The sequence below is a fragment of the Nicotiana attenuata genome, unplaced genomic scaffold, assembly GCF_001879085.1.
Source record: "Nicotiana attenuata strain UT unplaced genomic scaffold, NIATTr2, whole genome shotgun sequence".
Taxonomy (NCBI): Eukaryota; Viridiplantae; Streptophyta; class Magnoliopsida; order Solanales; family Solanaceae; genus Nicotiana; species Nicotiana attenuata.
In genome coordinates this window covers 333,349-348,560 of record NW_017671071.1, presented here as the reverse complement: position 1 = coordinate 348,560, position 15,212 = coordinate 333,349, and the positions used below count along the sequence as shown (strand labels likewise).

Genomic DNA, 15,212 nt, shown 5'->3' with positions numbered 1-15,212 from the left:
CCATTTTATATGCTTATTACTCACTCGAGTCCGGTAGTACTCACCCCCTATCCCCTGCACCTTGTGTGCAGATTCAGGTACACCGGAGGCTTAGCTGAGCAGTCTGTGTTTCCCAGAGCTTATCAGAGTTGTTGAGGTAGCTGCTTGACGTTCGCAGGACCTGACTACTCTTCCTATTTCAGTTTTATTTATATATACATTTCCAGACTTGAGTATTCTCGTTCAGATATTGTAATTCAGATTGTTTTAGAGGCTCTAGACTCGTGACCCCAAGTCTTTGGGAGCGTTTTATCAGACTTCGTATTTTTCTCAGTATTATCCTATTATAAATATTGGATTATTATTCTAAAACTATTATAATCTCTTTAGATTGTCGGTTTGAGGTTTACGGTTAATTTGGGAACGATTGTGGTCTGGCTTGCCTAGCAATATTGTTGGGCGCCATCACGATCGGGTTTGGGGTCGTGACACCGTGGTTTAAAGAAAAACCAAGGGGTAATTGCTACACTACCTAACAAAACAAAAAATCTTTTTGGTATTTTCTTTAGACTTACTTCCCTCAAGAAAACTGTCTAGAAGATCCGTCATCAGGAATAGTCCGATCTTTTAAAAAAAAAACACAGCTAAAGTAGCATGAAAAATCGCCCAGACAATCTCCTCACCCCACACTTAAAATTGTGCATTGTCCCCAATGCATATCCATACATACAAGAAGGTAAAAGAAACTCCCTGGTAGGCCAAAGGCCGAAGCACTAGCAGCTCATGGGGTACTTAGACTTCTACCAGCTTGGTCCTTCGTGCGGGTACCTCACACTTAGTTCCAACCATTTCATTTGTTGGTGCATCCTTCCAATACCTTCGCTTTCCATGCTCCTAGAAAATAAAAATAAATTGACACTACAAAAATAATATAATAAAAAAATATATAAAAAAATAAAAGAAAGCAATAAAGTTGGGTTGCCTCCCAACGAGCGCTTGATTTAACGTCGCGGCACGACGTGAATCACTTTCTGCCTCCATTTTGAACTTATGAATCGGACCCCAAGTTTTGATTCTGCTCTATGATCATGCTCCTGGGGTGGTGGAACGAATCTGGCTGGCCCAATAAAATAATGTAGTATTCTGCACTTCTTGGCCTTTAGATGAGGTGTGTAATCCCGATTTTCTGGCAAGAAGAATTCCAGAATGTAAGCACTTTGTTCCTCATTCCTTGACTCCTCAAATGGCTCGGACGACTCTATTTCCATATCAACATCTAAACACAATGTGGAAAAATGCTTGGAGTGAGGACCAATGCGCTCAACTACATGAACATTGGGACTGTCTACATTCTCAACACTAATGATAATAGAGTCAACAAAATATGTATCCTCAATATCCTTGGTTGACTCTAGTATCTCTTCTACAACATCGACATCCTCAAAATCTAGTGCGATTGATTGTTGGTGTTCTACTCTAGCCTCCTCCTCTAGCTCATCAATTTTTGTATCTAATTCACGCTCTTCTTGGATACTATTCACAATATTGGCTTGTTGAGCATTAAAAACTTCAACCAGTTGACTCATGTGAACTTTCAAGTTGTGAATAGTTTCCTCCTGCCTTTCTATCCGCAGTAGTAATTTATTCTGTTGTTCCAAAATGCACTTTAACATATCTTCGAGCTTCTTTAGGTCAGCTTCCCTAGGTTCTTTGTTCCTATTAACTTCACCAGAAAAAGAAGAACCATCAAAGTAAGGGGTTGGAGGAAGGTAAGAAATATAAGCACAACCATGAAAGTGACCATCTTGACCACCACACATATCACACACATTCCACACATAAGATTGAGTTGGTGCACAAAACTCGCTCTCAGGAATATTTTGATAATTTTGCCCTGGGTGGTTTCCTTCACAATATGCATAAGGAGGATCAAAAGTAGAATTACCAACAACAAAATTCTCATAATTCCATGATGTCATGTTTCTCAAATAAACAAATAAAACTAAAATAAAAAAAATAAAAACAATCAAATAATAAAATAAAAGTTCAAACTTGAAACCTAGCAATATGTACACCTACAACTACACCGTTAGTTCCCCGGCAACGGCGCCAAAATTTGATCACGCCCAACTATGCCTTATAAAAAGGACTAAGCGGTCGCAGCAAATATAATCCGGTTTACAAGTCCGGAGTCGAATCCCACAGAGAACTAAGGTTTAGCTACAACTGTTCACTATCACCAAGAAGACAAGCTTGAACAATTCCTAACCTATAGATATTAAGATTCTTGTGTTTAACTACTTAACTAACAAATTAATTAACAATTATCTCAAGTCGGGAGAGTAGACAGCAATATCAATAAATCTCGAGGCAAGCAATACAAGCATGCGCAATTCATGCTGAGGACGTACGGCCCGATCCAACAATATTTAAACTGTGCACTGCCAGAGGGTCGAATGGCGCAAACCATGTATGCATCTATTTAATCTACCGAGGCGTTCGGCCCTTTCCAAAATTTAAACACACACAGACAGTCAATCAATAAGTCATCAGGAAACAATTATCCAAAGAAAACCAATTCTCCTTTAACAATTTAGAAAAAATGAAGTTTAATTATTTTTTTGAAATTCATTTACCAATTCGGTAGGATTTAAGCAGTTCAACTGTCAATAAGGTTACAAATATTCCAAGTATAGCATGCTTTTGGGTCCTAGACTACCCGGATTTACACATATTAGTAGCTACGTACGGACTCTCGTCACCTCGTGCGTATGTAGCCCCCACAAATAGGAGCACATAATCAATTATTTCACCTATGGGGACAATTCCCTCTTACAAGGTTAGAAAGGAGACTCACCTCGCTCCGAAGATCCATAACCGGCATTCCACGCCCTTCCAAAGACTTTAATCGATGCTAAATGCTCCAAAACTAGCCAATGATTATGCAAATCCATTAATATATGATAAACTACTCGTATTAATCCAATTTATAACAATTCTAACCCCGATCGAAAAGTTGACAAAAACACCCTCGGGCCCACGTGCCCGGATTCCGAAATTTTTCAAAGATAAAGTTTACCCATGAACTTACGAACTCAAATATACGATTTTCTCTTAATTCCATACCCAAAATCGTGGTCAAATCCCAAGAATATCAATTTTTTAGGTTTTCCCTCAAACCCCCAAATTTCTACCAATTTACATGCTAAAATCCGTACATAATCAATGTATTTAACTCAAGTTAGGTGGGATTAACTTACCTCCAAGTTGCTAGGTGGAAGCCCCTCTCAAAAAGCTCCAAAATCGCCCCAAAGAAGAGAAAAATGGGTGAAATGAACTCAACCCCGCTTTTTAAAATACTCTGCCCAGCGACTTCCGCACCTGCGGACTCCTCGCCGCTTCTGCGAGTCCGCATCTGCGGAGCCCTCATCGCACCTGCGCCAATCACTGCTTCTGCGGTCCTATTTCTCGCTTCTGCGCTTGCGTAGAAGCGGCCAATACCCCCGCATCTGCGGTCCCTACTCCTTTCACATGTAACCACTTCTGCGGTTCCCTTCCTCGCTTCTGCGGGGCCGATTCTGCGGTGAACCCTCCCCAGAAGCGGTTACACCAGCAACCAGACCCCTTCAGCTCATCTTTCAAGCTCCAATTCGATCCGATAACCACCCGGAATCCACCCGAGGCCCCCGAAACCCAAACCAACCATACCAACCAGTCCCAAAACACATTACGGACTTGCTCGAGGCCTCAAATCATATCAAACAACGCTAAAATCATGAATCGGCCTCCAATCCAAGCTTTATGAACTTTAGAATTTCAAACTTCTACTTTCGATGTTTAAACCTATCAAATCACGTCCGATTGACTTCAAATTTTGCACACAAGTCATATTCAACATTACGGACCTACTCCAACTTTCGGAATCAGATTCCGACCCCGATATCAAAAAGTCCACCCCCGGTAAAACTTCTCAAAAACCTTCAAATTTCTATCTTTAGCCAAATGACCCCAAAATGACCCACGTGCATCTGAATTCACTCCCGATCACGCTCCCAACTCCAAAATCACCATACGGAGCTACTGCCAGACTCGGAATCCCAAACGGACATCAATAACACTGAAATGCACTTCAACCCAAACTTATGAAATTTCCTCCAAAATGCTAACTTCCACAATAGGCGCCAAAACGCTCCCGGGTCATCCAAAACCCGATCCGGGCATAACACCCAAGTCCGAAATCATCATACGAACCTATTGGAACCTTCGAATCCCGATTCCGATGTTGTTTACTCAAAAATCCAATCCTAGTTAATTCTTTCAACTTAAAGCTTCCGAAATGAGAATTTCCTCTCCAAGTCAACTCCGAACTTCCCGAAATTTAATTCCAACCATGCGTACAAGTCATAATGCCTGAACTGAAGCTGGTCATGGCCTCAAACTGCTGAACGGCGCACTAGAGCTCAAAACGACCGGTTGGATCGTTACATCCCCTCCCACTTAAACATACGTTCGTCCTCGAACGTGCTGGAACCGTGCTGGGGTTGTCTGAAATCACTGGTTAACACCTCGAGCACCTACCTGTGCTACCACAACTCAGCTGGGTGCCCTAGCTCGGTCAATCTGAAGATATCCTTTTTCACTTAAGCAAATAAGCCTTAGAGCCCAATTCCATCATCCGAAATTCTCTGCCAGGCCTGTTCCAACATCCGCCCACCGTATCGATAACTACACGCAGCACCAAAACATGACTGCGTATCTTAGCTGAATTCACACCTTGCACCACTTTACTCACAGAACCACAATAGCATTCTCCGATCAAGCATTCGAAGTTCCACGAATCTGATGCTCCCATGGCACCTCATGACCTACATAGGTCTCGCTCTAACTCTTACAATACCGCCACGACGGAAGAGATGCGTAGAAATTCATAACCAATTGCCGAACCAACAAATCATTGGGTCTATACTCCTGTCAGGAACCATCACCTCATCTTGAATCAAATAATGGCCCTAGCTCCTTAATGTACTTCATATAATCCGATCGCACTGATCCTAGATCCAGTAACCTTATCTTACTCTGTACGAACTGCTCAGGCAACAAGTCACCCCTGACATGACCAAAAGTCTCATATGATGCCACAACGTGCCAATAGGCTACCAACTCGAACGCGATACATAAGGAAAATGAACTCTGGAAGGGACTACTCAAATCACGCAACTAATATGAACTTTCCTCAGAAAATGGAGAAACAAAACACATAGAATAGAATATAAGGGACTGTACTTATCATCACACTGTTTCGGCGTGCAACCCGATCCGCACATAACACTTACATAAGGAGATACACACCAAGCTGAATTGCTCATTACAACAAGATACCGAATATCGGTCACAGGCACGCTAAGTGCATAATACTATCCCTAGGGGCATATAGTGCCATAAGCTACAAACTCAAGCACAACTGAGGTGCGATATACGATCTGAATCTCAAGAGCCATTTTGCTCATATAACATCATCTCTACGCGGAACCTCAACACATAAGCAATTTCCCAAGCCGTCTCACAACTCACACGGCGCAATGTATCATTACATGAAATAACTGACGACGAAATAACACCCCGACTACCCTTCTATAAGGAGCGCATTACTGAAATGAACACGTCTGACCTGATATAGAGCCCATATCCACATTTAAATCCATCCACAGACCTCAAGCTGGTTCTGATCGCACCGAACCAGGCTAATAACCTCTCAAAGGCCCATAAATACTCCCCTTTTTCTCATAACACATAAGGACAACCATCATAACCGGAGTAATCCTCCACAGTCCACAACCCAATAATTCAAGTGTCTTTCATGCATCAATTATCAAATTAACGATATCACCACAATCTTCCTGCTTGGTTTAACTCTTCAACCAATCAAGTGACTACATGCCACACTTATACAGCCTTCCCGTAAAAGATAACAGGTCTGTACACCCAGACCACCGACCGCACTAACGCTAAAAAAAACGATCAAGAATCCTTAACCAGGGTGCAAAGCCTTTTTTTACAAAACACCGACCTCAAGTGACGCTGAAGGCAATACCAACTTACTTTAAACATCGAAACTACTTTCCTGCTCATCCAAGCTCGTGACATTCTCGTCAACACCGAACTGTAACCTTGATCCTCACTTCAAATTTCATACCACTCACTGCACCCAACACGCCAATATACGATAGAACACGATTTTCATCATAACTCCGGAACCACTAATAGATTAACACTTCATCGTATAAAAACTTTTCACTGAACTCACTTTAGGAGAACTATTGCGACACACATGTGAATTCTCATAACCGTAGAATACGCCAAATCTCTAAGTAGTGGTCTTAAGCCACCATAGCCCTTCCGAGACTCGCCTACACATGACAGGCCATAACAGTAGGATGCTTCTGAATAATATCAATTACGGCGGCCGACAAGCCTCACATGTACCGCCACAAATCACTTGCATAACTTGATCGTGCTGAAGGAACCGATCACTGCCACCAATATGCCAATTCAACTATGGCTAATCAATCTATCTTCTTCCAATTCATCCTTAATCGCCTTAGAAATAATAATAACTCCATTCAACACATAGCATACTCCATCCGCACTCATCTCGAGTGACCTTGACTCATGAGACCATGCTGTCTCAAATCCCACGAACCATTTCATACCTCCCAATTGCTACCCTACAGGTCAAAACATCATACAACCTTCTGGGCACCTCCTTATAAGCTGCTACAAGGCTTGATTCTTAACTGTATCTATAGGCTCGAAGCCATTAGGCACCACACTTTACCCCTTTGAATCCACTAGGACCGTTGTTGAGAGCCACCCGCTCTGACATGGCCCCGAATATAATCAACTCCATAAATCTTCTAGCACGTGAATACCCTCTCGACGAAGCACCCGGCAGAATCACTTCCCTTGAAACCCACATCTATACAAGACATAAATCCTGAATCATTCCCCAAGTCTGAACATGGGCCAATAAGGCCAACCATAGCACACCTTTAACAATTCCTTTGCTCAAATCACCACTTACGTCCTTTCCGTAGCTGGAATGACCCATCAATATGCTAATAACCAGAAACCTCGCAAGTAGTTAACCATGCAACCCTAATCATAGGCGATGGGACTCTCCCACTTAGCTTGAAGCCATTATTACACAACTCTGGACTTCACCACGATCTTTGATTTCTTATTGACATAACCTTGCGCAATCGACCGCGAAAATTCTCGGAATCTTTCTGTAAAACCCCTTTTTATACTCTGAATCATCAACCACATTCGCACGACCGATCTCCTTGCTGTACTAATAGAATTTCCGCAGAAGCTTCGCCAACCATGCAACTGCCAATCCGCTCACTGGAGATAACCCACCTATGGGATTTACGTGCCGACGTCTTCCAACACTGCTACACGGGGTGCAATCCCCACAACATTAATGGCCCATCCTGAGTCCAAGCTCACTCCCTAGCTGCACGAGTCCATTCACCTCTTGTGGACATCAATTAAGTGCGCGACAACATCCTTCCAATTCAAAGTTAGGTTGTATCCTTCTTCATTTCAAGCAGCTCCTGACGCCTTATAGCCCATACTCCAAATTAATCCGTAGGCCCAAATCACCAATCACTAAAATTCCCAAATCACCCCAAACTCTCCCACTTTTGCGAAACTCATCCCTCTAGTCGACTACTCGACCTTTGCTTCTTATACCTGGCCTTCTAGAAATTTTAACCACCCATGTCCTTCCTCATCCTTTGCTGTTCAGTTGTTGCCTTAAATAAAATCTGCCTTCGTGGTACTTGAACCCACAATTGCTGCTAAATTTAAACCTTTCTGAAGATCATCTTCCTCGAACTGTCGACATTAGGAACACTGATTCAATCCTGCACTACCGCACCCCGCGATATCTGACAGCCGCATCTTTAATATTATTTCACAATATCTTACCCCAAAGGCGAATTGTAGAAGATCATAACACCGGCGAACTTAGTACGTTCAATTAGGACAACGACACCTCATCATAGAAGAAAACTCCACCACGCTCGCAAATAGCAAGTCTCGTTACTCCATCAGCCCACATCTGACCATTCTTAGTCCGATTTCCCTGCCCCTGCCGGGAATAAAATACCGAACCTCTAGATCGTGCACTTAGTAAACCTCCCTTCAAGTCATTCACTGCCCCGACACGGAGGCAAACATCCTACCATCATATCAATACTGCAGAATAATCATTTATAGCATCATGGCAACTTGTGCCTAGTCTCAGAGCTCTTAGAAGCACCGCTACTGAGCCGAAACGACAGAATATCTTTTCACAAGGCAACGATAATAGCTCAGACAACTATGCAGGAAGAAACATTCCGCACCACATCGGTAGTACCATTACAATTCTTCAATTCTCGATTTATAACAGGCGGTTCGCGTTGCGTAGGATCGAGTAGGAAGGAAACAGGGGCATAAGCCTCAAGGAATCAAATCGCACGAAGAGGAATCAAGAAGGGAAGTACTCCTAACAGTCCTGCAACCTCCCGAAGATAAGTACAGACGTCTCCGTACCAATTCGCGAGACTCTACTAGACTTGCTCATGACTCGTGAGACCTACGGGAACCTAGTGCTCTGATACCATGTTGTCACGACCGAAATTCCACTAAAGGTCGTGATGGCGCCGGACACCACTGTCAGGCAAGCCAACCCAAAATACTTAATTAAATTTTCATTTTAATACTCTTGAAAACTATGACTTTCATTCAAATTTACCAATAAAAAGACAATCACTTCAATTCAAATTAAATGATAAGCAATTAATACAAAATACTTCATAACCATCCCAGAAACCGGTGTCACAAGTGCATGAACAATTTCCAAAAAAAATAAAATAAAGTACAACAGCTGTCCGGAATACAAATTGGACAGAAAATAAATAAAATCCCGAGAGAGACTATACTAGCTGCGGGTCGACTCGAGGAAATACAGCTCACCTAGTCTCCGTGTCAACCATGCTGCTACGCTCACTAGGCCACTAGAGGTGCATGTGCCTGTGCAACAAAAATGCACAGAAGTGTAGTATGAGTACAGAAACAACGTGTACTCAGTAAATATCCCGCCTAATCTCGAAGAAGTAGAGACGAGATGGCAACTTCGACACTTACTAAAGGTCCAGTAATAATATTATTAATGCGATGACTCGCGGATTTATTAAGAACAACAGTAAAATTCAAATGAGTCACTAAACAGGTGAAAGTTCCTTTTTATTTAAAGTCTCCAGATTCATAATCCATTAATTAACAATTATCTCAAGTCGGGAGAGCAGAAAGCAATATCAATAAATCTCGAGGCAAGCAATACAAGCATGCGCAATTCATGCCGAGGACGTACGGCCCGATCCAATAATATTTAAATTGTGCACTGCCAGAGGGTTATGGCGCGAACCATAGTTGCATCTATTTAATCTACCGAGGCGTTCGGCCCGTTCCAGAATTTAAACACACACAGACAGTCAATCAAGAAGTCATCAGGAAACAATTATCCAAAGAAAACCAATTCTCCATTAACAATTTAGAAAAAATTAAGTTTAATTATTTTTTGAAATTCATTTACCAATTTGGTAGGATTTAAGCAGTTCAACTGTCAATAAGGTTACAAATATTCCAAGTATAGCATGCTTTTGGGTCCTAGACTACCCGGACTTACACATATTAGTAGCTACGCACGGACTCTCGTCACCTCGTGCGTACGTAGCCCCCACAAATAGGAGCACATAACCAATTATTTCACCTATGGGGACAATTCCCTCTTACAAGGTTAGAAAGGAGACTCACCTCGCTCCGAAGATCCATAACCGGCATTCCACGCCCTTCCGAAGACTTGAATCGATGCTAAATGCTCCAAAACTAGCCAATGATTATGCAAATCCATTAATATATGATAAACTACTCGTATTAATCCAATTTATAACAATTCCTAACCCCGATCGAAAAGTTGACAAAAACACCCTCGGGCCCACGTGCCCGGATTCCGAAATTTTTCAAAGATAAAGTTTACCCATGTACTCACGAACTCAAATATACAATTTTCTCTTAATTCCATACCCAAAATCGTGGTCAAATCCCAAGAATATCAATTTTCTAGGTTTTCCCTCAAACCCCCAAATTTCTACCAATTTTCATGCTAAAATCCATACATAATCAATGTATTTAACTCAAGTTAGGTGGGATTAACTTACCTCCAAGTTGCTAGGTGGAAGCCCCTCTCAAAAAGCTCCAAAATCGCCCCAAAGAAGAGAAAAATGGGTGAAATGAACTCAACCCCGCTTTTTAAAACATTCTGCCCAGCGACTTCCGCACCTGCAGACTCCTTGCCGTTTCTACGAGTCCTCATCTGCGGAGCCCTCATCGCACCAACGCCAATCACCGCTTCTGCGGTCCTACTTCTCGCTTCTGCGCTTGCGCAGATGCGGCCAATACCCCCGCATCTGCGGTCCCTGCTCCTTTCACATCTAACCGCTTCTGCGGTTCCCTTCCTCGCTTCTGCGGGGCCGCTTCTGCGGTGAACCCTCCGCAGAAGCGGTTACACCAGCAACCATACCCCTTCAGCTCATCCTTCAAGCTCCAATTCGATCCGATAACCACCCGGAATCCACCCGAGGCCCCCGGAACCCCAATCAACCATACCAACCAGTTCCACAACATATTACGGACTTGCTCGAGGCCTCAAATCATATCAAACAACGCTAAAATCATGAATCGACCTCCAATCCAAGCTTTATGAACTTTAGAATTTCAAACTTCTACTTTCGATGTTTAAACCTATCAAATCACGTCCGATTGACTTCAAATTTTGCACACAAGTCATATTCGACATTACGGACCTACTCCAACTTTCGGAATCGGATTCCGACCCCGATATCAAAAAGTCCACCTCCGGTCAAACTTCTCAAAAACCTTCAAATTTCTATCTTTAGCCAAATGACCCCAAAATGACCCACGGGCATCCGAATTCACTTCCGATCGCGCTCCCAACTCCAGAATCACCATACGGAGCTACTCCCAGACTCAAAATCCCAAACAGATATCAATAACACTGAAATGCACTTCAACCCAAACTTATGAAATTTCCTCCAAAATGCTAACTTCCACAATAGGCGCCAAAACGCTCCCGGGTCATCCAAAACCCGATTCGGGCATACGCCCAAGTCCGAAATCATCATACGAACCTGCTGGAACCTTCGAATCCCGATTTCGATGTCGTTTACTCAAAAATCCAATCCTAGTTAATTCTTTCAACTTAAAGCTTCCGAAATGAGAATTTCATCTCCAAGTCAACTCCAAACTTTCCGAAATTTAATTCCGACCATGCGTACAAGTCATAATGCCTGAATTGAAGCTGCTCATGGCCTCAAACTACTGAACGACGCACTAGAGCTCAAAACGACCAGTCGGATCGTTACACAGAAGCGAGATTTTCTCTCATTCTTTCCATTCTTCTTCCCAAAATCAACAAAAACGCGATCTTGCAGTCAATGCAACTCCAAAAACCGTAGAAATTCTTCTTCATCTCGAATTAACAGCAAATCAAACACGAAAAGTTAATCTTTTTTGCTGCAATCAGCGCAATTTTCATTTTTGCTACAATTTTGATTTCAAATTTTTGTTCGATGGAGCTTTTTCCAGTTTACGTTATTCATAGTGGTGAATGGGAAGAAAACAAATTTATCAATTTCATCAGCAATTGTGTAATAATCGAGTCGACATTCAGCTACAACAATTTAGTTACAGCTATTTCGGAACAGATTAGAATCGATTGTGATTTAAACACATTGGAGATTAACTTTGTCCCAAAGGATGGTTTGCCACCGGCCCTGATTTATAACATTACGGGTGTTACGGTGTATATGGAATTAAAGAAGAAAAACTTGAATTTCATTGAATAACCGTTATATGTGACGGTGAAAGAGATTTATGATAATCATTTGATTGGTACAAGTTCCAGTTGTTTGGTTGGTACAAGTTCCGGTTGTTTGGTTGCTACAAGTTCCAATTGTATAGATGTGTCCACAATTGATAGCACCGAGATTATGCCTAATATCGAATTTATTGAAAACACGAGTATAATAGATGATATGTTGAACGAATTTGTTGAGGAAGATCAAGTTTATAAGGATAAAGAGACAGTTATCAGTGTGATGGAGAATTTGGATGTACGCGAGAGGTTCCAATTCAAGGTGAAGAGATCTAGCGCAACAAGGTATGGCAATAGTTGTATATTCTGTTATATATATGTATAATTATGTATAAAGTAGTATATATTTGTACATAGGTATTAAAATTAGTATATATCTAATTATGTTTTTGTATACAAGTGTATTTAGAAGTTGAATGATCTTCAATCCTAGGTATCACCTTATGTGTGTGGATGACAATTGTGGTTTGAGTTTCAGATCTTCTGCCGTTTACAAGGCAAACACATTCAAGGTGAGAAGTTACAATAATAATCACACATGCGGCTATGGTGAAAGATACTTAACACAACGTCAAGCTACTTCAGGTGTAATTGCTAGTATAGTCAAGGACAAGTATGTTAATCCAAAAAATGTTTACACCGCAAATGATATAATAGAGGACATACAAAAGCAACACGGGATTGAAGTGAGGTACATGAAAGCATGGAAAGATAAAGAGATAGCAATGGCAATGATAAGAGGGAATCCGAGTGATTCATATAAGGAGTTGCCGAAGTATTTTTATATGTTGGAGACTACAAATCCAGGAACGGTTACAAAGTTGCACAAATCAGAAGATGGATGCTTTTTTTATGCATATGTTTCGCTATATGCATCTATCAAGGGTTGGGAGCATTGCAGACCGATTATGGTTGTTGATGGAATTTTCCTTAAAGCAGCATATAAGGGTACCATATTGACTGCTTGCACACAGGATGGAGCTGGTGAGTTGACTGCATCTACCTTGTTTCTGCAGTATGTATAATGTTGTAGTTTCATGTATAAAAGCGTATAGGATTTCACAGCTGCTGTTTTTATAAAATTTGCAGTTGGTATAAAGTTGTATAATTGTGTATAACTGTGTATAAGATTTGTATAATTGTCTGAATCCTAAAATCTATTTTGTATAAACAGGAAAAATCCTTCCACTTGCATATGCAATTGTAGATTCAGAGAATAACAAATCTTGGGAGTGGTTCTTTGTACAGATAAAGGGTACTTTTGGTGTTAGGGAAGGGATGTGTATAGTTTCAGATAGAAACGAAAGCATCTTCAATGCCACAAAAGCTGTGTACCCAGAAGTACCACATTGTATTTGCATGTTTCACTTGTGGCAGAATGTAAAGCGCACATTCAAGAAACATCACAAGCAATTGAAGGATATGTTCTTTGCTTTGGCTAGAGCTTACACGATAGAGAAGTTTGACTACCATATGACAGAGATGTGCAAAATTTATCCGAGGGTGCAGCCTTACTTGTTCGAAATTGGCTACGAAAGATGGTCTAGGGCATACTCCAAAGTGAAAAGGTCGATGGTAGTGACTTCCAATATTGCTGAGTCAAATAATGCAGGAAATAAGGATGCTAGAGAGTTACCAGTAATGCGATGAATGGAGTACATAACAAATTTGCTACAACAGTGGAACAACAAAAATAGAAAAAGTGCAATGGAGACATCTACAGAGCTTGGCAATAACTACGACAAACTCATTTGGGAAAATCTAATTGCATCGGAGCAAATGACGGTAAAACGAATCAAATATAATAATGCTTGGCACCGCTGACTTGAATTTTACTGCTTGTATAAGGATGTGTAACTCTGTATAATAATGTATAATGTGCTTTAACTTTTTTTTTAAAAAAAAACTTTTGCACGTGAGGCCTGCTATGGAGCAGTTATATACTGTGCTTGATGGGGTAAGACGAAACATAGTTTTCCTTGAAGAGGGAACATGCAGTTGCGGAAAATTTCAAATGGATGAACTTCTATGTCCGCATGCTTGGGCAGTTTTGAAGAACCAGCAGCTGAAACCTGGCCGCTATTGCTCTTTTTACTACAAGAAGGATAACCTCCTTAGAGCTTATGAATTTCCAGTGAATTCGATGCCAGATGAGAGTTTATGGGTAATTTCAACAGAGGTGCTGGAAGATAGGGTCCTACCACCTAAAGGGAGAAGGAATGCAGGAAGGCCAAGAAAGGAAAGACTCAAACCTGCTTCAGAGAAAGAGTCTAAGAGGGCGTTTTCACGTTCTGTGTGTGGACAAAGTAGTCATAATAGAAAAATATGTAGGAATCGACCAAAATAAATAGTTGGAACATAACACTTCCTATTACATATGTTGTTATGTTGAGTAGTTAAGTTTCACAAACAATAGAGTTACAAATGTCGAGTAGTTAAGTTTCACAATCAATTGAGCTACAAATGTCAATAAAGAATTATAATTTACACTATATATTGCAATTATGTTAAATATGTTTCGTTGTACATGTTTTGGTTATCCAATAATAATGTGTTGTTGTCTTTAATGGTGCTAAATATATTGATAGATTGTAAAAAAGCAAAACAGAACTGCAAACAATCAATGGTATTATATGTATACAGATGTATAAATGAGAGTATAAGTTTGTATAAAATTGTATAACTATGTATATTATTGTATACATATGTATAAACCCTGCAACATTAATAAAACTGCAACCATAATGAAAATACATACTTTGTTAAAGGGCAAAAGCAACTGAAATATTCATTAAAATGTAATTCATTCACAGCCACAATGTGTAATGACTACGACAAATTACACAAAAATAAAAATATCTATAATATCCTTTAAGGTAATCTCACAAATAGCAGAATAGCACTTAGACAAAACTAGGCAACAACTCCTGATACATAGCAAAACTACATTAAAATGGAAAAAATAGAACTACTTTCTCGGTCGTCCCCTCTTCCTCTTCCTGAAAAGTCTCCCTGTGATTACACCACCACTAATTGCACCGGACCGTGGTTTTTCCTTCCATAATCCCACAACAGAGATCCCCACATGGTGCGAAGTGTCTCAATGTCAAAATTATCTTTTCGAATTTCCTTACCAAGGATGAAATACTCAGCAAAGCCAGCAACAAAAGCACTACAATCACTGTAATTAAAAAAAAATCAGATTCTCTGTACGTTACTGTAAACAGGT

The 15,212-nt window shown here is 40.8% G+C and overlaps 1 protein-coding gene across 1 annotated transcript; it reads left to right on the top strand.

Moving 5' to 3' along the window:
- Nucleotides 1–13,910: 13,910 nt before the first annotated feature.
- Nucleotides 13,911–14,330, top strand: LOC109205670. Its single transcript, XM_019368407.1, has one exon. The coding sequence runs from the start codon at nt 13,911–13,913 to the stop codon at nt 14,328–14,330; it is 420 nt and encodes a 139-aa protein (XP_019223952.1).
- Nucleotides 14,331–15,212: the final 882 nt, after the last annotated feature.

Bases quoted from the DNA above. Each gene is read 5' to 3' on its own strand.
- LOC109205670 (XM_019368407.1), top strand. From the start codon at position 13,911: ATGGAGCAGTTATATACTGTGCTTGATGGGGTAAGACGAAACATAGTT.